Consider the following 20,376-nt stretch of genomic DNA (forward strand, 5'->3'; position numbering starts at 1 on the left):
GGAGATAATAAAACCTCCATAAAGATATTATTTCCTCTATAAAGAGGACTTGCTCAAGGCCACACAGGTGGTAAATTTCATAATTGAGATTAGAATCCAGGTTTCTGACTCCAAATTTAACATTTTTTAAAATATAGGATCCTACTTCTGAAATCCATTCTATCTGCTCTATAGCTAAGGTAGCACAATGGATCCAGTAATGAGTATAGATTCAGGAAGATTTCTCTGAAATTTACTAGCTCTGTGACTCTGGGCTAATCATTTAACTTCTGTCTACCTCAGTTTTCTGAATTATAAAATGGGGAGGGGAAGAGAACCCTTCTCACCTAATTACTATGGGTAAAAATGAGATACAGCAGTTGAAACAGTTCTTGACACGTAGTAGGTACTTTAAAATGTTTGTTACAGATCCCTCTTTTTAATAATTCCTAGTTTTGCTTTTAAAAACTCTTCTAGTCTAAACACAAAGTATTTCAAAGCTATCCAAAATTATAGTCTCAAATAATAAGGGAAATTTGAAATCTTAATAAACTTTTAATGAGTGTCAAGGAACAATCCATGCAGTAAAAACTAAGTAAATGAAGAATTCCTAGGAAGCAGACTATTCATGATATGCACTTAGATATGTTACCTGTTCAATTGTATGTGTATCTTGAACAGACACTGCAGATGTCATTGAGCACAGCTCAAACATGCCCCCCAAAGTAGAGAATGACCATATTTAATTTAAACAATTGTTAGGAATTTACATCAAGTTCTGTAAATCTTCCTACAACAAAACCCCAATTTTTTTACACTAGTAATCTTCCAATGATATTGTGAGGCTGGGAATCTTGGACTACCACAGTCTTCAGAGAAAAACAAAGTTACTTAGTGACCCAGAAAAAGGTCTCTAAATCTTGGATCCACAGACCCCTAAGGGAATCCAAATATAGATTTCATGATGTCTATGAAATACGATGAAAAAAAATATATATATATATATATATCTTCATTGTAATATAGTTGATTTCTCTTTATGTAATTAAAAATGTTATTTTGGGAAGGGGTCCATATGCTCTACCAAACTGCTAAAGGGATCACACGCACACACAGAGAATTTTGGGGCCAGACAGAAATAGAAAAAATATGGTGAATTGAAATAGGTTGCTAATTATCGTTAATCTTGGTTCATGTATATGAAGTATAAAGATGTCACCCAGGAAATTAATGATTGAAAAAGGCGGTAAATTGGTCACATAGGGAGAGCAAAAAACAAGAGACCACGGGCAGAGATGAAAACTATAGAAGGGGATACACTTGTGTTTTCAATTTCCTGGGGCAGCTAGGTGGCGCCTAGAGTGTGTAGAGCATCAAGACTGACGTCAAGAAGACTTATTTTCCTATGCTCACATTTGACCTCAGGCACTCACCTGCTGTGTGACTCTGGGCAAATCACTAAACACTGTTCACTTTAGTTTCTTTATCTGTAAAATAAGCTGGATAAGGAAGGAAATGGCAAATCACTCCAGTATCTTTGCCAGGAAAATCCCAAATAGGGTCAAGAAGAGTTGGACACAACTGAAAAATGACTGAACAACAATAAAATGTTTCAAGCATATTGAATAGACCCTTTAGGTATCTCATCTATGGACATATACAAAGGATAAGAGGAAGAAAGTTATAGATGGGTTGTGATCAGCATTGATTCACTCATTAATTTATAAAATGATAAAGATGGATGTAAATTTAGATGTAGAAATGTTTCAAAGAGGTCAAATAGAAGATAAGAGTGCTGGCTGAATTTGAAGTCAGGAAGGCTTGTTTTCTAATTCTAATTCAGATGCCTATTAGCTATGTGATCCCGGGCAATTCACTTATAATCTCCCTTACCTTTAGTTTCCTAATGTGTAAAATGGAAATAATAATAGCACCTCTCTTCTAAGGTTGTTATGAAGCTTTTAAATGAGATAATAAAGGTACAACTCTTTGAAAATATCAAATTAATATATAAAGGGAAGGAATAAAGATTTCTATGAAATACTATGTGCTTTGCATTATAGTAAGCACTTTTTAGAACTAATTTGATCCACATAGCAACCCTTCAAGATAGCTGCTATAATTACCCCCATTTTATAGTTGAAAAAACTGAGACAAACAGAAAGTTAGAGATTTATCTAGGGTCACACAGCCAGTAAATTTCTCAGACCATATTTGAATGTAGATCTTCCTCACACCATGCTCAGCACTCTATCCACTCTACCACCAGCTGCCTGTATAAATTCTAGTTATTATTATATTATATTTATATGTGATGGCTACCCTGCCTTATTTCAGAAATTTGAGTAGTCTCATAAATTAAAAATAAGGTAAAAGCTGAACAGAGATTATTTGAAGAAAAGAGCTGGGATATATGCTTTTAGGCACATGAGTTAAAGAGATTTGAAAACTTGAGCGATAAATTAGGTTTTAAGTTTCCTGGTAGCTAAATCCAAAACAGATCATGCTTTCTTACGTAGTTTTTATTTTTTGACAAAAAGAAATCTTAAGAATTCATCTGCTGAGACAAAATTCAGCAGAATCAGGCAAGAGCAGGAATTTATCACAAGGATTTGGTTATAACGAACAATGAATAACATATTAGACACTATCTTTTGAGTTTTGCAAAAACCACACACGTACACACACACACACACACACACACACACACACACACACACACATATACCCCTAACTAGGTGGTAAATTATCATCTTCTAAAAAGCAAAGGGCATATCATTAACTCATAACTAAGTAAACATGGTGGTTGTTGCTGTGTGTTTTTTTTAATGAGGAATAAGGTAATATAGTCCATGTATTTTGTTTTCCAATGGTTTGACAACATGGGGATAGAACTGGAAGAATCAAGGATCATAGATAGTTCTGGGATAGCAAGATTCTCCTTTTCATTGTCAGACACTTTCAATGAGCTGTAGATAGGTGCTGTATTTCATTAAGATCACAGTCAAAATTCTCTAAGTAGCTATATTGCAGATCTGCTTTATTTTTCAAATAATTATTAAAGTGAGAAACATAGAACCTGAGTTCTTGACCAATGGAAAAATGTTAACATTTCATTACAAGTATTAAAAATAGACTTATATCCTTGCCTTCAGTAGGCTGATGTTGCATCCATCAATGATGAAGAGGTTTATAGAGAGGTTTATTTTTTATAACAAATTTATTTTCCTACATTATTGAAAGAACAATATTCTCTAGTCTGAGAATCTAGGTTATAGAATACCTTCTCTAAAGTTACTACATTTGGCAAGTCATCTAACTTCATTGGGTTTTCCTGACCTATAAAATTAGAATTTTGGTCTAAATGGACATTGGGATCCTTTTTAGCTCTAAATCTATGGTCTTGAGATCCTGTGATACTTGGGACCCTTCTGGAATGTACAACAGAGACATTTTTTAACAATGCATTATTTTTTTAATAGCCTTTTATTTACAGGTTATATATATGGGTAACTTTACAGCATTAACAATTGGCAAACCTCTTGTTCCAATTTTTCACCTCTTACCCCCATCCCCTCCCCCAGATGGCAGGATGACCAGTAGATGTTAAATATATTAAAATATAAATTAGATACACAATAAGTATACATGACCAAACTGTTATTTTGCTGTACAAAAGAATCAGACTCTGAAATATTGTACAATTAGCTTGTGAAGGAAATCAAAAATGCAGGTGGGCATAAATATAGGGATTAGGAATTCAATGTAATGGTTTTAGTTATCTCCCAAAGTTCTTTCTCTGAGGCAGTGGTTCAGTTCATTACTGCTCCACTGGAAATGATTTGGTTGATCTCATTGCTGAGAATGGCCTGGTCCATCAGAACTGGTCATCATATAGTATTTTGTTGAAGTATAATGATCTCCTGGTCCTGCTCATTTCACTCAGCATCAGTTCATGTAAGTCTCTCCAGGCCTTTCTGGAATCATCCTGTTGGTCATTTCTTACAGAACAATAATATTCCATAATATTCATATACCACAATTTATTCAGCCATTCTCCAACTGATGGACATCTACTCAGTTTCCAGGCTCTAGCTACTATGAAAAGGGCTGCCACAAACATTCGTGCACATACAGGTCCCTTTCCCTTCTTTATGATCTCTTTGGGATATAATCCCAGTAGTAACACTGCTGGATCAAAGGGTATGCACAGTTTGATAACTTTTGAGCATAGTTCCAAACTGCTCTCAGAATGGTTGGATTACGATTTCACAACTCCACAACAATGCATCAATGTCCCAGTTTTCCCGCATCCCCTCCAACAATCATCATTATTTTTTCCTGTCATCTTAGCCAATCTGACAGGTGTGTAGTGGTATCTTAGAACAACAGAGACATTTGAAGGGGATAGTAGATTTGTGATTTCTTTGGCATTTTCTTATACGAAAAGTAGATGGTATTGGTGGACAGAGAGCAAATCACTTAGAAAGACCTAGAATCAAATGCTTCCTCTTGATAATAATAATAACAATAAAATCCAATTGGGATATACTTAATAAAATAAACTATAAAACAACATTGATAATGTGAGTAGATGATGTTTTAAATCAACATAACATTACAGGGTCTGTAGTCTAGTGGCGCTCAGTTCTGTTCGAGTTTGACACCAGTTAAAGAGCCAACCTCAAGTGCCAGAAAACTTGCCTTTAACTTCTACTTCTAACTACTAATGGCTGTGTGACCCTAGCTAAGTCACCAGGAAACTTTCTTAAGACCTGAAACAGGCATCAGTGTTGAAGAAATTTCCTCATGGTATTCCATATACCAGTGAAATCATCAAAGTGGTCTGGGAAAAGAAATTCAGTGAAGAAAACACCTTCTCCATCTTAGGAATTGTTATCCATCTGTTTTACAGATGAGGAAACTGAGGCTCACAGAGGTTAAAGGACTTGTTTAAAGTCATACAGTTAGTAAATTTCTGAGAACAGCCAACTTTAGCACTGGATTAGAAATAAACATATATGATATGATAATTCTACCACAAACCACCTTTGTAAACTTCATTCTCTCTGGGCCTTATTTTCTTAATTCTTAATTTCTAAAATTCATGGTTTGGACTAGATTATCTAATAATCCTTCCAGCTTACACTCTTTAATTTTTAACAATTAAAACTTGAAAAATGATAGGCATTGGCAATAAATTTAGGAAAGGGCTAACATGAATAAGACCATGAATAAGAGATTAATTCACCCATACTAAGATATGGAAGAAAAAGTATTTAGGCAAGGTTACTAGCCAAATCAGGGCTAGCGTATAACTATCTAAACTAGTAGCTCTTTGGGAGATTCCCTGTGTATTATATAATAGGACAGTGGAGCCTGTTCAATACTGGAGAAATTCTTTGCATAGATCTGAAAATTGAGTTTTAGTTACATAAATATATTGCATTCCTTGCATTGATCCCAGATTTCCTTTGTGTATCTGAAAGGCAATCTGAAAATTCAGGACAGACTATGCATACTGAAACAGTGGTTTTGGTGGTGGGTCACCCTAACCGTCAATATTCTCCTACTTGTTTATTCTGTATGGCTGTTCCTGTTGATTCCATCAAAAAGACAGTCAAGAAAGCTTAGGAGTATGTCTGCATTCCCCCCCCATGTTACCTGTAGCTTAGTGTGCACAGGTGCTATTCTGTTTGGGGGTTCAGACACCAAATGATCAATCTGAGTAAAGATGACAGATCATGAATATAAGAGAGGTAGAAGGAAAATTGGGAAAAGAAATGAGAGTAATGCATGAGAATTATAAAATAAAAGAGTCAAGAAATTAAAAAAAAAAAAGATTACAATTTCTTAAAACAATACAATTGGCCAAATGGAAAAGAAAGTACAAAAGCAGTACCTTAAAGAATTAGAATTGGGGGGCAGCTAGGTGGTATAAGTGGATAGAACAGCAGCCCAGAAGTCAGGAGGACCTGAGTTCAAATGTGACCTCAGACACTTAACACTTCCCAACTGTGTGACTCCAGGCAAGTCACTTAACCCCAAATGCTTCAGAAAAAAAGAATTGGTCAAGTGAGAGTTGATGATTCTATGAGTTGTCAAAAATCAATCAATAATAGGGGTATAAAACTCTTATCTTACCCTGCAGGAAAAATGGGAGGGTGATAAGATATGGTAAGAGGGCATAGGGTGATAAGAGAGAGGGCATTTTGGGGGACTGAGTGTTTAGTACCAAAATACTTTTGAGAAAAGGGGCAGGGTGAAAGGAGAGAGAATAAATGAGGGAAAATAGAGTTAGCAATAGTAATTATAAAAAGAATTTCAAGGCAAGTTTCTCTGGTAAAGTATCATCTGTCACATATATAGAGGAAACTGAGTCAGATTTATAAAAAAATAAGTCATTCCTAAATTGATAAATGATCAAAAGATATGATCTGTGCCAAAGGGCTATAAATTCATGCATATCCTTTAACCTAACAATACCACAATTTGGCATCAATATCAAAAGAGATTCAGACAAAAAAAAAGAGAAATGACAAATATATATATATATATATACATATATATATATGTATATATATATATAATGTTCATAGCAACTATCTTCTCAGGACAAAAAAAAAGAAATCAAGGAAAATACTTATCAATTAGGGAATGGCTCAATAAATTGTGGTATGTGTTTATGATAGAATATTATTGTTCTAAGGGTAATGATGGGCAAGAAGCTCTCAGGGAAAAAAAATCAGGAAAATCCTCCATGAATTCTCAAGCAAAGTGAAATATACAGTGTACAAAGGAATAACAATGTTCTGGGATGACTAACTGTGAATGACTTTAGTATTCTCAGCAGTACAATCATTCACAACTAGTCTGAAGGACTTATGATGAAAAATCCTATCCATATCCTGAGAAGGAACTGATTATAAATGAATACAGATTGAAGCATTCTCTGTCTCTCTCTCTCTCTCTTTCTGTCCCTGTCTCTGTCTCTCTGATTCTCTCTGTCTCTCTCTCTGTGTCTCTCTGTCTCTGTCTCTCTCGCTCTTAAACTTAATTTTTCTTGAGGGTTTTTATTTTTATTAGAGTAGGATATCTAATTTTTTTCACAATTTGCCTTTTATGCAAATGTTTTGCATAACTTCACAAATGGTTTCTTAAATGTGGGTGGGGATAAAGGAGAGAATCTAAAACTCAAACATTTTAAAAACTAATGTGAAAAAATTGTTTTGAATATTACTGGGAAAAATATTGAATACATAAAGCAGAAAAAAGGGGGAAAATCAATCAACAAATTCAAAATGATGGAAAAATAGAAAATATATGATAAAAAACAAATGACCTGGAAAATAGATCCAGGAGAGATAGTGTCAGAATCACTAGACTACCTGAAAGCCATAATCAAAAGGAAGACTTGGATAGCTTCATTCTAGAAATCATCAAAAGAAACTACCTTGATTCCTGGACCCAGGGGACAAAATAGGCATTAAAAGAATCCACCTATCTCCTTAGACAAGAGATCCTTCCCTCCCCACAAAAAAACACCAAAAAACATTATATCCAAATTTAAGAACTTTCAGTTCAAGGAAAACATACTGCAATTGGACAAAGAAACTGTCTGAATATTAGGGAGCCACAATTAGGATTACAAAGGATTTAGCAACTATAACATTAAATAATCAGAGATCACAGAACATAATCTGGAAAGCAAAAGTGCTAGGACTACAACAAAGAATTACCTACCCATAATACCCCAAATTAAGCATAATACTCCAAAAGGGGCAAAATTGTCATTCAAAGAAATAAGATATCAATCTTTAATAAGGGGTAAAGCAGAAATGAAAAATAAAACCAAAAAATAATGATCTCTTAAAAAGAAAAAAAGGGGGAAAGTAAACCAGAGATTCCCTGGAGCTGAGCTGCTTATATTTCTTCATTGGAAGATAATATTCATAATTCTTAAAAATTGTATCACTAATATTATAGCTAGAAGGAATATACATAGACAGAGAGTATAAATGTAAGGTGAATTTGAGAGAAATGACCTAAAATGATTAAGGGATGAGAAAGAGGAGTATACTGGGTGAAGGAGGACAGAAGGGGTAGAATCAGGCAAATTATTTCATATGAAGAATCACAAAAAAAAATTATACAGTGGAGGGAAAGATGGGAAGGTGGTTGATGAGCACCATTTGACACTTACTCTCATCAATATTTGCTCAAAGAGTTAATAATGTACACAGTTACTTGGATATAGAAATCTATCTTATTGAATAAGAAAATTGGAGGGGAGAAGATTAAACTAAAGGAGGGAGAGGACAAACAGAAGGAAGAAAAAGTGGAGGGAAATCATTACTAAGCATATTATTATATTATATATACATATATGATTATATTAAATTAAAAACTTTATCACAAATAAAACCAATATAACCAAGGCAAAAGGTAAGTAGATAACAGGGTAACAATATTTGTAGCATGTGTCTGGTAAAGGACTCATTTCTTATAAATCTAACTTAGATTTATAAGAATGCAAGTCATTCCTCAATTGATAAATGGTCAAAATATGAATAGGAATTTTTCAAATGAAGAAATCAAAGCTATCTGTAGGCATATGAAGAAGTGCTCTATTGATTAGAGAAATGATAAAATAACTCTGAGGTACTATTTCACATCTATAAAACTGGTCAATATGATAAAAAATGTTAAATATTCAAGATGATGTGGGGGAAATTGGGATACTAATGTGGTATTTGTAGAGTTGTAAATTGATCCAATCATTTTGGTGAGCAATTTGGAAATATGCAACCAAATTGTGTATATCCTTTGATCTAGTAGTACCACTAGGTCTATATCCCAAAGAGATCACAAAAAAGAGAAAAGAACATACATGAATAAAAATACTTATAGCAAAACTCTTTATCATAGTAAAATATTGGAAACTGATGGATGTCCATCAATTGGGGAATTGCTGAACAAACCATGGAATATGAATCTAATGGAACACTACTGTGCATTAAGAAATGATGACTAGGCAGATTTCAGAAAACCTGGAAAGACTGAACTGATGCAAAGTGAAATAAGCAAAATCAGGAAAATATTGTACACGGTATCAGCAGCATTGTGTGATGATCAACTATGAATGTCTTAACTTTTTTCAGCAACACAATGATCTAGTACATTGGACAAAGTACAAAGGATTTGTGAAGGGAAATGCTATCCACAACCACATAAAGAACTAATGAACTTGGAATGCAGGCCAAAGCCTACTTCTTTCACTTACTTTATTCTTTTTCATGTTTTTTTAATTTGTTTTTTATAACTGTTACTAATATGGACATATACATGATAATATATACATAACCTATATCAAATTATCTACCATTTTAGGAAGAGGGGAGAATGGGAGGGAGGAAGAAAATTTTGGAATTCAAAATCTTGTAAAAGTGAATGCTGAAAATTGTATTGACATATAACTGGGGGGAAATAAAATAAATTAAAAAGTGATATAGTTTTGTATAAAGAAGAATAGAATTGTTTTGGGAGAACATTAATTTGAAAAACTTTTTAAAGAGTTACCAACCAATATGTTATACCACCAAGTGATTAAATACACTCCTAACACATGTATAATTCAGTTGTAATGGATTATCCATGGCATAGTAAAGGAGAAAGTTCTAAATTTCATTAAAGTGAAACTTCAGAAGTGAAACATATCTTCTCCCCAGCTCTTGTACCTCCTCCTGAAACAAGAGGGATTTAGGCTAAAAGCCTCTGCTCTCTCTTTCACTTTCCCTATGTTATTTTCTCTTTGTGAAAATTAAATGTCTTATGAATGATGAAAGAAATTCCTTTCTAGTGTTCTTACAAGATCTTTTTTTTTCTTCTATGAACCCTTCAGGTGTATCAATATATGCATGAAACCATAACAGTGAATGGGTGCCCCGAGTTCCGTGCCAGGGCCACTGCAAAGGTAAGCCTTGTGCTGCTTTAAAAATATATTCTACCCCAGTGATCCAGTAATTGATTGTGCGCGTGTGTGTTTCAGGTATTCTCGTGTGTACACTGTAAGAAAATTTAGACATCAGTGGCAGCCCAGAGTCTAGACCAGTACTGCTTCCCAGGTAAAACTCCTAATGGAAAATTCAACGTTTCTGCTGCTTCTATAGCTTAACAAAGGAGAATGATTTCATTGAATTCACTGAGTGTCAAGCAAATCTACTGGCTCATTGTATGAGATACTCCATGGTTTTCTGATATTGTTCTAGGACAATAGGGCCTGTTCAGTGCATGGGGGATTTCTTTGTATAAGGCTGAAAAATGAATCTATTAGCTATGTAAATGTATCATGCTCCATGCATTGACCTCAGACTCCTCCTGGGTATCCAGCTAGGTTCTGTGTATCATGGTCACTGAATGGGGTGGGCACGCAGACGGGGAGCCCTGATCATCTTGAGACCCAAGAGGACTGGCTTGCTTCACCTACCCTGTGCTAGGGACCTTTTCTCTTTGAAACTCAAAATGAGAGCTATCAGAGGCTCTCTTATTAGGAACCTTACAAGAAAATTTTAAAATGATCATCCAGGATTCTGTAAAATAAACTATTAGTAAACTGTGACCTTCAAAATGATTTGCAATGAACCAAGTATTTTAAAAATTCAGCATATTTTAGAAAAGGTATGTATTTTTTCCCCCAGGAAAGCTAACTGTCTGACACGGCAGAAATAGTAAGAATTTTCTCCCCATTAAATCTTTTCTGCATTTCATCATCTCTTGTTTGAGAGCTAACCTTTGTCTGGTTTCTCTCGTGTCCTTTTTTGGGAGCCTTTATATTCACATTCAAAAATATAAATGAATGCTGTAGATCCATAAAGGTATAGTCAAGCAAATATGGAATATCGTTCTCATTAAATCGTGATTTGTTTATATTAAAGTGGAACACAAAAACATATTTTCTACGTTGTGTAATTAAAATTGCCGAGAATTATGTCCTGCTTTACCATTCTCATTTCTTATTCATGTAGAACAGCAGGAGAGCAGCACCATGTTGCCAATAGCACAGTATTTCCTGGTTGTCTCTGGGCTGTCCGCACTGCATCTGTGTCAGCCACTTAACCCATGCATGATGGCGAGGTCTGCATGAGCCCAAAGCATGTAGCTAAAAGCGAGCCACTACTGTCGTATCATTCATTTCCTATCACTAAATGAAGAAATTAGCATAATGCTAAATTGGTGTAAATGAGACCATGTGAAGGAAAGAATGTTAATTAGCAAGGATCAATATTTTATTAATGTTTCATAAATCACTCCAGAGTAGACAGGTAATCAAAAAAAAAAAAAAAAAAGAGGAGCAAATAAAAGTGAAAATCGCTTTTCTTGAAAGAAACTTTCCATACTTTAGGATAATAGGGTTTTAGATGCTGGCTGGAAGGGACCTTTGAGGCCATCTCATGCAAACTTCAAAGTTTTACAAATCAAGAAACTAAGGTCCAATGTAGAAATGACTGGCTCAAGGTCACAAAAAGTTGGTGGCAGAGTGGATGGTGAATAAGTACTGGATATGGGATCAAGAAGACCTGGGTTTGAATGCTGTCTCTTAAACTTAAACTTAGTACATTGAGTTTAGTCATACTTAGTAAGCTGTGTGATCCTAGGAGTATCACTTAGTCTCTAACCCTTCAGGTTGCCCATTTATAAAATAAAAGTTTCTGGACTTGGCAGCCTCCCTAGTTTCTTCCAAATCGAAATTGATGTCTTTATGACCTGGATTTCTATTGAAAATAATAAAGTTGGATGATTATTTTTAAAATTATTAAAAATGAATGATTAATATAGTGGAAAATGTAAGAGCTAAATAATACATATGCATTAAATTATTATAATTGCTCAGAAGAAAAATCAGCATATTAATTCTTTTCTATTTTAGATGATATTTGAAAGCTGCTCCTTTTGCAAAATTTTTTATACCAACATGGGTGAAAATATTTGAAAATAAAGGGAAAAAGGCTCAGAGCACATTTTTATTTATGCAATAAGATAAAGATGTCAGACTTATCCAAGGTCATGTATGAATTCAAACTGATTTAAAAAAAAACTAAGGTAAATATACCAATGTTTTAAATGGTAATAGTTCTTATAGACTTCATCATTATGAAAGAGAGAGAGAGAGAAAGGGGGGAGAGAGAGAGAGGAAAAGAGGGGGAGAGAGGGAAGGATGGGAAAAAGGGAAGAAGTGGAAAAAGGATGAAATTTACTAAATTAATAATCAGTCTGGGAATACATATTAACTTCATTCAAGCTTTGTATAGTCAGCCAAATTAATTTCAAATAAAACTGAAATTTGAACGTACAGATGTTTTAAATAGTAATAGTTCCTATAGGCATCATCAGTGTTTATTTTTTTTTCAAGGAGAGATGAAATTTACCAAATTAATAGCCTGAGAATATCAGTAAAAGTACCACTTATAAATATTTAGTTTCTTCATTCAGGATTTCTAATGAACCCAAATTAATTCAAAATATTTAAAACTACAGATGCTTTAAATGGTAATAGTCCCCACAGACATCATCAATATTAACCAAAAAGGGGAATGTGTGTGTGTATGTGTGTGTGTGTGTGTGTGTGTGTGTGTGTGTGTGAATTGTGCTAAATTAATAATCAGTCTGGTAATGTCCATAAAAGAAACAAGTTATATTTAGCTTATCACTTAACACTTCTAGTGGGATGCCTAGCTGGATTCAAAGAGCTCATTGTGTAAAAGAAGAGATAAGATAGCTATCTCAATACCAGGCAGTATGTGAGGAGAAATCAATTCTAGCTATGGTAGTTAAGGAGGGTTTCATGGTGTCTTTTGATCTGGGCCTTGAATGATAAATCACAGATTTAGATTAATCAGAGATCAAACTTCATTTTACAAAGAAGGAAACTGAGATCAATAGAAATGAATTGATTTGCCTCAAAACAAACATACACATACACACACAGAGGACATAGTGCACAAGGATTCAGAACTTAGTCCTTTGACTTCCAGTGTAATAATTTTCTTACCATACCATTCTTCCTTCCTAAAGGGTGGAATTTTCACAGGCAAAAAAAAAAAAAAAAAAAAAAAAAAAAAGAAGGTAAGGGAGCCAAGGGCATTCTAGAAGAAATCCCAATGAACAATTGGTATCTAAATAGTGAAAAGTCACATTCCTTCCCTTTCTTTCCCAGGATAATGCCATCCTAGCTTGATTAACTGCTGTTTACCTACTATAAAATTAGTACCCTGCTTTGTCCTTAATCTCATTGCCAAATGACCATCTTGTCTTTCAGGCAACAGTTGCAGCTTTTGCAGCTAGTGAAGGTCATTCCCATCCTCGAGTAGTGGAACTACCCAAGACTGATGAGGGCCTTGGCTTTAATGTGATGGGAGGAAAGGAGCAAAACTCCCCCATTTATATCTCTCGCATCATTCCCGGAGGGGTAGCCGAAAGACATGGAGGCCTCAAAAGGGGAGACCAGCTGCTGTCAGTGAATGGAGTGGTATGTTCTTATGATAACCCTGGATTTTCTCTGAGCATTTCCCTCCCTTCCTCCCTCAAATCTCCCATGGAATTATTATAGAAATCTCTGAAATCCTAGTATATCCTGTTGACTATAGCTAGAACTCTTGGCATAGACAACAATTTCGTGTGAAATAAGTGAGGATAGTAAACGTTTAACAATAATTTTATGGTTCACGTCTCCCTTCAATTCTCATTCAAATGCATTAAAACTTGAGTGAGAAAGTGTTCATGTATGTGGAATTCCTATTTTTTACTCTCTGCTTGGTAAACCTGAGTTTGGTAAATGGTAGAATTTTTTTTTTAATAGAGCACATGTCCAAGTACTATAGACTAGGGATACTTAGAAGTCTTTGGCAGTTTGGTAAAACATAGATTCTACTCAGAATGATATTTTATTTGAATAATAAAGGGAATCCTAAATTATAGTTAAAAGTCAGTGAAAATGCTGGGTATATTTTTTTCCACACCTAAGTTCACAGATTGTCTGAAATCTATCCATAGATCATTTGGGGGAGACAATTAAGAATCCCTAATTAAGAACTATTGCTCAAGACCAGGGCTTCTTAAACTTCACTCATGACTTCTTTTGACCCAAGAAATTTTTACACTACCCCAGAAATATAGGTATATAAAATGGGTACAAATCAAACATTTATTGATAGTAAATAATAAATTTATTTTAAAATAATTCGTTGATAAAGATATGATTTTACCATTTATGAAAGAAGAAAGCAAATTTACATATTAATGAGATATATGTGCTTATTTATTTTTACAATATTTAGCATATTTGATACCTTTTATTACTGCCAAGTTTTTCTTGAGCCCCACAATCAGTTACATGAACTCCTTATGGGGTCATGGCCCACAGGTTAAGAAGCTTTGATCTAGACAAATATACATGTTTTATTAAAGAGATCATTTAAAATAATAAAATAAAAGTTATTTATGTCTATATTAAAAAGCAAGAAACTGGCCTTTGTGTCCTGAAGGCCCAATATACATAGAAATGGCAAATATGTCAAGAATTGTTTTTTTATGACTTTTTATTTTTCCAAATATATTCAAAGATAGTTTTCTGTATTCACCTTTGCAAAACCTTGTATTGCAAATGTTTCTCCCTCTCTTCTCTCCACCCCCTTCCACAGACAGGGTAAATATAGGCTAAACATATTTTTGTATTCATCATGCTGCATAAGAAAAATCCAATCAAAAAATGAAATAAACATGAGAAAAAACCCAACTAACAAACAACAACAACAAAAGTGAAAATACTATGCTTTGATCCACATTCATTCTCTATAGTTTTCTCTCTGGTTGCAGATGGCTCTTTCCTTCACAAGTTTATTGGAATTGCCTTAAATCAATTGTTGAAAAGAGACAAGTCCATCAGTTGATCATCACATAATTTTGTCACTGCTATGTACAATATTCTTTTAGTTCTATTCACTTCACTTAGCATCAATTCATGTGAGTCTTTCCCAGGCTTTTCTGAAATCAGCCTGCTCATCATTTCTTAAAGAACAATAATATTCCTTAACATGCACATACCATAACTTATTTAGCCATTCCCCAGTTAATGGTCATCCACTTAAATTGTATTTTGTTGCTACTACAAAAAGGTCTGCTAAAATGTTTTGCACATATTGTTTCTTTTCCCTTTTTAATGGCCTTTTTGAGACCTAGTAGATACACTGCTAGATAAAAGGTTATGCACAGTTTGATAGCATTTTGGTCATAGTCCCTAATTGTTCCTCAGAATGGTTGAATCATTCACAACTCTACCAACAATGTATTGGTGCTCTAGTTTTCCCACATATCCTCCAATATTTTTCACCATCTTTCCTGAAATCTTAACCAATCTGAGAGTTGTGAAATAATACTTCAGAGTTATCTTAATTTGCATTTCTCTAATCAATAGGGATTTAGAGCATTTTTTCATTGACTGAAATAACTTTAATTTCATTACCTGAAAATTGTGAGTTCATATCCTTTGACCATTTATCAACTGGGGAATGGCTTTGTATTCTTTTAAATTTGAGCCATGACTCTATATATTTTAGAAATTAGGCCTTTATCAAAAATACTGGATATAAAAATGGTTCCCAGATTTCTGCTTCACTTCTAATCTTGGCTGTATTGGTTTTGTTTGTATAAAATCTTATTAATTTAATGTAATTAAAATTGTCCATTTTGCACTTTATAATGTTCTCTAGTTTTTCTTTGGCCATAAATTCCTTCCTTCTCCACAGATGGAAGAGGTAAACTATCGTTTGTTCTCCTAATTTGCTTATGGTATCATCCTTTATGTCTAAATCATGAACCTATTTTGACCTTAGCATGGTATAAAGGTGTTAGGTGTTAGTCAATGCTTAGTTTCTGCCATACTATTTTTCAGTTTTCCCAGCAATTTTTATCAAATAGTGAGTTCTTATCCCAGAAGCTGGAGTCTTTGAGTTTACCAAACACTAGATTACTATAGTCATTGACTATTGTGTCTTGTGAACCCAAATTATTATTCCAAGAAGTTATTCTTTAGTTAGATTACAGTACTTAATTCTTCACCAAGGTTCTCTCCTTATACTTCACCATTTATAGGGAAACTTGGGTTCCTACAGGTTATATCAGTAGAACACAAGCTCTGGCATGATTTTGAGTTTGTATTTTGGTTGGGAGAGCAATATTTCCCAAATTCAAAGAGGCTTATTTCCAGATGGCTGATCACCAGGTGGTTAATTTTTCTAAACTCACACATGAGATTGCTTAATAAGGCTTGAAAGGTATAGAATGCCAGTGAAAGGGGGGATCTATATTGGTAAAATCATGGGTTTGTTGATATTTACGTTAAAAAAATAACAATCCCATTTAATACTGATTTCCCCCCAACCCTGAAAATGATTCTAAAGAGAAACTATGCTAAGTTATGTGAAAGTTTCAGCTACTTTTCAATATACATACAGGTAACATGTATTTAAATTTTTTTCAAATAAAATCATTTATTTTCTTCTTTAGCTTTCCTTCATCACTCTGCCCTTAAAAAAGAGAGAGGAAAAAAAACCTTTGTAACAATAATATACCAAAATGTCATTTAAAGCTGTGAGGTAAAAACTCAGAAGCTAAGCTTCTATGCTTGTACCAATGTATACTCCATGGCTCCTAAAATTAGCAGATAATTATAATAATTTTTTCTCAAAATCACAAATGCCAACTATAAATCTTCTGACAAAGATGTGCAGAAAAGGAGGCTCAGATTTGCTACTTACCTTGATCATCCACTCTTGGTTGTCTTGCTTAATAAACTTGAGATTTCAATAACAAAGAATGGGAAAAATTATCCAGTTAATATTCCTTTCCTGTTTACGAAGTATAATAGGAAATAAATGAATTAAAATCTGGTATTAATTACACAGGATGTTCCAAAAATCTTAATTCATTTTTAGATGCTTTTTTTTAAAACATACAGACGTAGACATAAAAATTTTGGGGATGTTTTATAATTTATTTCAGTTAAAGGTTTTTTTTTTTTTTAACATGGAGTGGGGGGCAAACCTGAATCATAAGTCTTTGGCATCATAAACTATCTAGGATTTTAATGCTGTGTGACATACATCAAAACTGTCATCTTTCTTTCCTGATTATATAAGAAACTGGTTTCAAATAATTTTAGAGGAAATTTATTTCTTATTTTATATTATTTAAGATGATGTTTTAAAATTTTTAATTGACCTCTCAACACTCCTGAATTTTCAAAAGAAAATTTTAACTTATTTCAGAGTTGAATTATCTTGTCCAATGATAATAATAGAAGGCTTCTATACTAGGTCATACACTTCTTAAAGCAAATTATGTCTGAATGTCTGAATATATTAATTCTGTATGAATACAGAGTAGATAAAAAAAATCTATCATCATAATGACTATGGAAAAATAGAGGAAAGAAAGAAATTTGACTATTTCTTAATCCACAGTCCTAGACTACTTAGAGTAATTTTAATGATAAGAATCATTAGGAGGAAGTAATAGATGTGATAGTGATAGATACTGAGTGATATAAACTCATTCAGGTAGATGGAGACTGTGAGGTCACTGAAGCCCCTGTCATTATAGCTAGATTACTGTTACTACCAGCTTCAAGCTTGAACCTCCCAGACACATAAAAACACACAGGTCTAAAAGATAAGAGGTGTAAATTGATTTCATATGTCTCACTGTGCACCCTGCTGAAACTGTGAACCCCAAGTAGTTCCCCACCCATGAGAGGAATTTAGGCTGAAGCATAGCGCTAAATGGGTTGAAGGATAGGGTCAAAGGAAGCCAGTTCCCTGGTCTCCAAGCTGTGCCTTCTGCCTCTTCTAAGAAGGGCAGGGTTGATTACTGACCAAAAAGCAAAGATTGTGTTCAGTCGGTTAGAGTGAGATGGACAGGTTTTACTCTCAACAGAAGAGAGAGTGCTAAACTTGGAGTCAGAAGATTTCACTTCAGATTCTGCCTTAAACACTTAGAATGTCTGTGATCCTTGGCAAGTCACTTAAAGTGTTGCAGCTTCAGTTACCTCATGGTTATAACAATAGCTACCTTTCTCCTTTGCATTTTTGAAGATCAAATTAGAACATGTATGTAAACCTTAGCTAGGCTGCTCAGTAGGTTGAGTGTTGGGTCTGAAGTCTTTCTGACCTTTCAAATCTGGGCAAGTCACTGAACTTCTTGTCTGATTTAGTTTCCCCAAATCTAAAATGGGAATAATTTTCAGGATTGTTGTAAGGATAAAATATTTGTAATATTTTATTTGTAATATTTGTAAAGTATTTGGCACATTGGCTGCCACACAGTAGTCATTTTAAAATGTTCCTTTCCTTCTTTCTTTCCTCTATTCTTTTCCTTTCTTCCTTCCTTTCTTTCCATTCCTCCCTTCTTTTCTTCCTTTCTTTTTCCTTCTTTCTTTCTTTTTTATTCCTCTCTACCTTCCTCTCTTCCTCCCTCCTTCCATTCCTTCATTCCATTTCTCCTTTCAATTCTTCTCTAATCCCCAGCACCATCTAAAACCTAAAATAACTTATCTATTTGATACTCCAAAAGTTGTAAGAGGTAAAGGTTTTAGGGTGATTTCCCACCTTGTATCTCTTTGCATTTTAAAAGGGGTCCTGGTGAAAAATCAAAAGAAAACATTTCTAATGGCAGATACTTTACAACAATTTTCAAGTCATACCAAGGAGACGACCACCTACTCATCTTACTAGAAAGACACTGACTTCAGAGCATCTAAGTCCTTCCTCTGAAAAAAATAGTGGCATCCAAAAATAGTCCTAATAACTTCAAAGTTTGGGAGACTTTATAAGGGATACTTGACTTTGGACAAGGTTTATAGCATCATAGATAAGGAGGTGGGAAGAACCTTATGAAACCTTATTTAGTTCAACCTTCTCATTATATAGAATGAATACAAAGAGGTTGTTATGAATCCCCACAATGTTTTGTTAGGACTCGAGAAGGGCATCAGCTGGCTCTGTGTATCCATTATAGTATTTCTGGCAAGGAGAGATATAAATGCTTGGATGTGAAAAATTTAAGGGACATTTATGCCGGCTGTATGACTCTAAATTAGCTGTCTGAAACCAGATTTGAACTCACAAAAATGAAACTTTCTGACTTCCCAGCTGGCACGCTATCCATTGTACCACTTAGATATTCTACCCTTTTCTTATAGTTTGTGCTAAATAAAGCAGTGTTGTGCTTTATTCAGGATCCCAGCTGACATAGGCATAAAAGTGAGATGAAAAATGTATTACAGGGATCAAATCAAATTATTTTGTTAGAAACTGTCAATTCCCAAATAACCTTAGCATATGAGGGGTGAATATTCTTAATCCAAATTAGCTAAAATGGCAGCTGGTAGATATAGCATTGATCCAAAGAATGTTAGCTTGGGGAGGGACATTATTTGAAGAATAACTCTCTATATCATGATAAATGACATCCAGTATCTGTTTGGAGACCTCAAATGGGGATATTGCCTCTTATATACCACTTTTGGATAAATCTAATTTTTCAATTCTAATTGGACAATTATGTAGCAAGTCTAGAGTCAAGGAGACTCATTTTCCTGAGTTCAAAGATGTGCTCATATATTTCCTAACTGTATGACTTTGAGCAAGTCACTTAACTCTGCTTCAGTTTCCTCATCTGTAAGATGAGTGAAAAAAAGGAAATGGCAGACCATCCTGGTATCTTCACTAAGAAAACCTTAAATAGGGTTACGAAGAGTCAGACATGATTGAATAATAGCAAGTTTTTCCAAATCGTTAAAGTATGAGATCACAGATTTAGACCTGGAAAGACCTCAGAGCCCATTCAATCTGAACGTTTCATTCAAGCTTCCTTTAACTTTTCATTATAATTAGACAAAAATCTTACTGCTACTCAGTGGTCCTGGTCCTGCTTCCAAAGCAGAAGTCAGCAGATTCTTCTTTATAAAACCATTCTTCAAGTAGCTAAAGACCAAAATCCCATCCTTAAGTCTTTCACAGGCTTAATATTCCTAACTTCAAATGATCTTTTGGTGACATTGTTCTGGGATTCCTTCAACATCCCATTCACACTTCTCCATTTGCTTTCCATCCATTAACATGACTCTTTAACTAATGAGTATTGCTTTGCATTGAACACAATACTGAAGATGCGAGTCTGACCAAGTCTAATAATATGGTGCTACGCTCACTTACAGTTACAGGCTGCTCTTCATACACTTGTCTCCAATGAGAACAGTCAGCAGTGGACTGGAAAATGTTTAACGACTGGCTTTCTAATGGGAGAAAAATATGCCCACAAAATACTTTTAAGTTTAGTCTTCAT

At 34.3% G+C, this 20,376-nt stretch overlaps 1 protein-coding gene across 4 annotated transcripts in view; it reads left to right on the forward strand.

Annotated features, from left to right (window-relative positions):
- The window catches only part of LIN7A (lin-7 homolog A, crumbs cell polarity complex component), a 195,395-nt gene that overhangs the window by 94,426 nt on the left and 80,593 nt on the right, over positions 1-20,376 (forward strand). For all 4 annotated transcript variants that reach the window (XM_031939636.1, XM_031939635.1, XM_031939638.1 and 1 more), the window contains 2 exons: positions 9,881-9,952; positions 13,295-13,504. In XM_031939636.1, coding sequence (XP_031795496.1) covers positions 9,881-9,952; positions 13,295-13,504 — 282 coding nt within the window. The remainder of the gene's footprint in view (positions 1-9,880; positions 9,953-13,294; positions 13,505-20,376) is intronic.

Source organism: Sarcophilus harrisii, chromosome 5, assembly GCF_902635505.1.
Source record: "Sarcophilus harrisii chromosome 5, mSarHar1.11, whole genome shotgun sequence".
NCBI classification, from domain to species: Eukaryota; Metazoa; Chordata; class Mammalia; order Dasyuromorphia; family Dasyuridae; genus Sarcophilus; species Sarcophilus harrisii.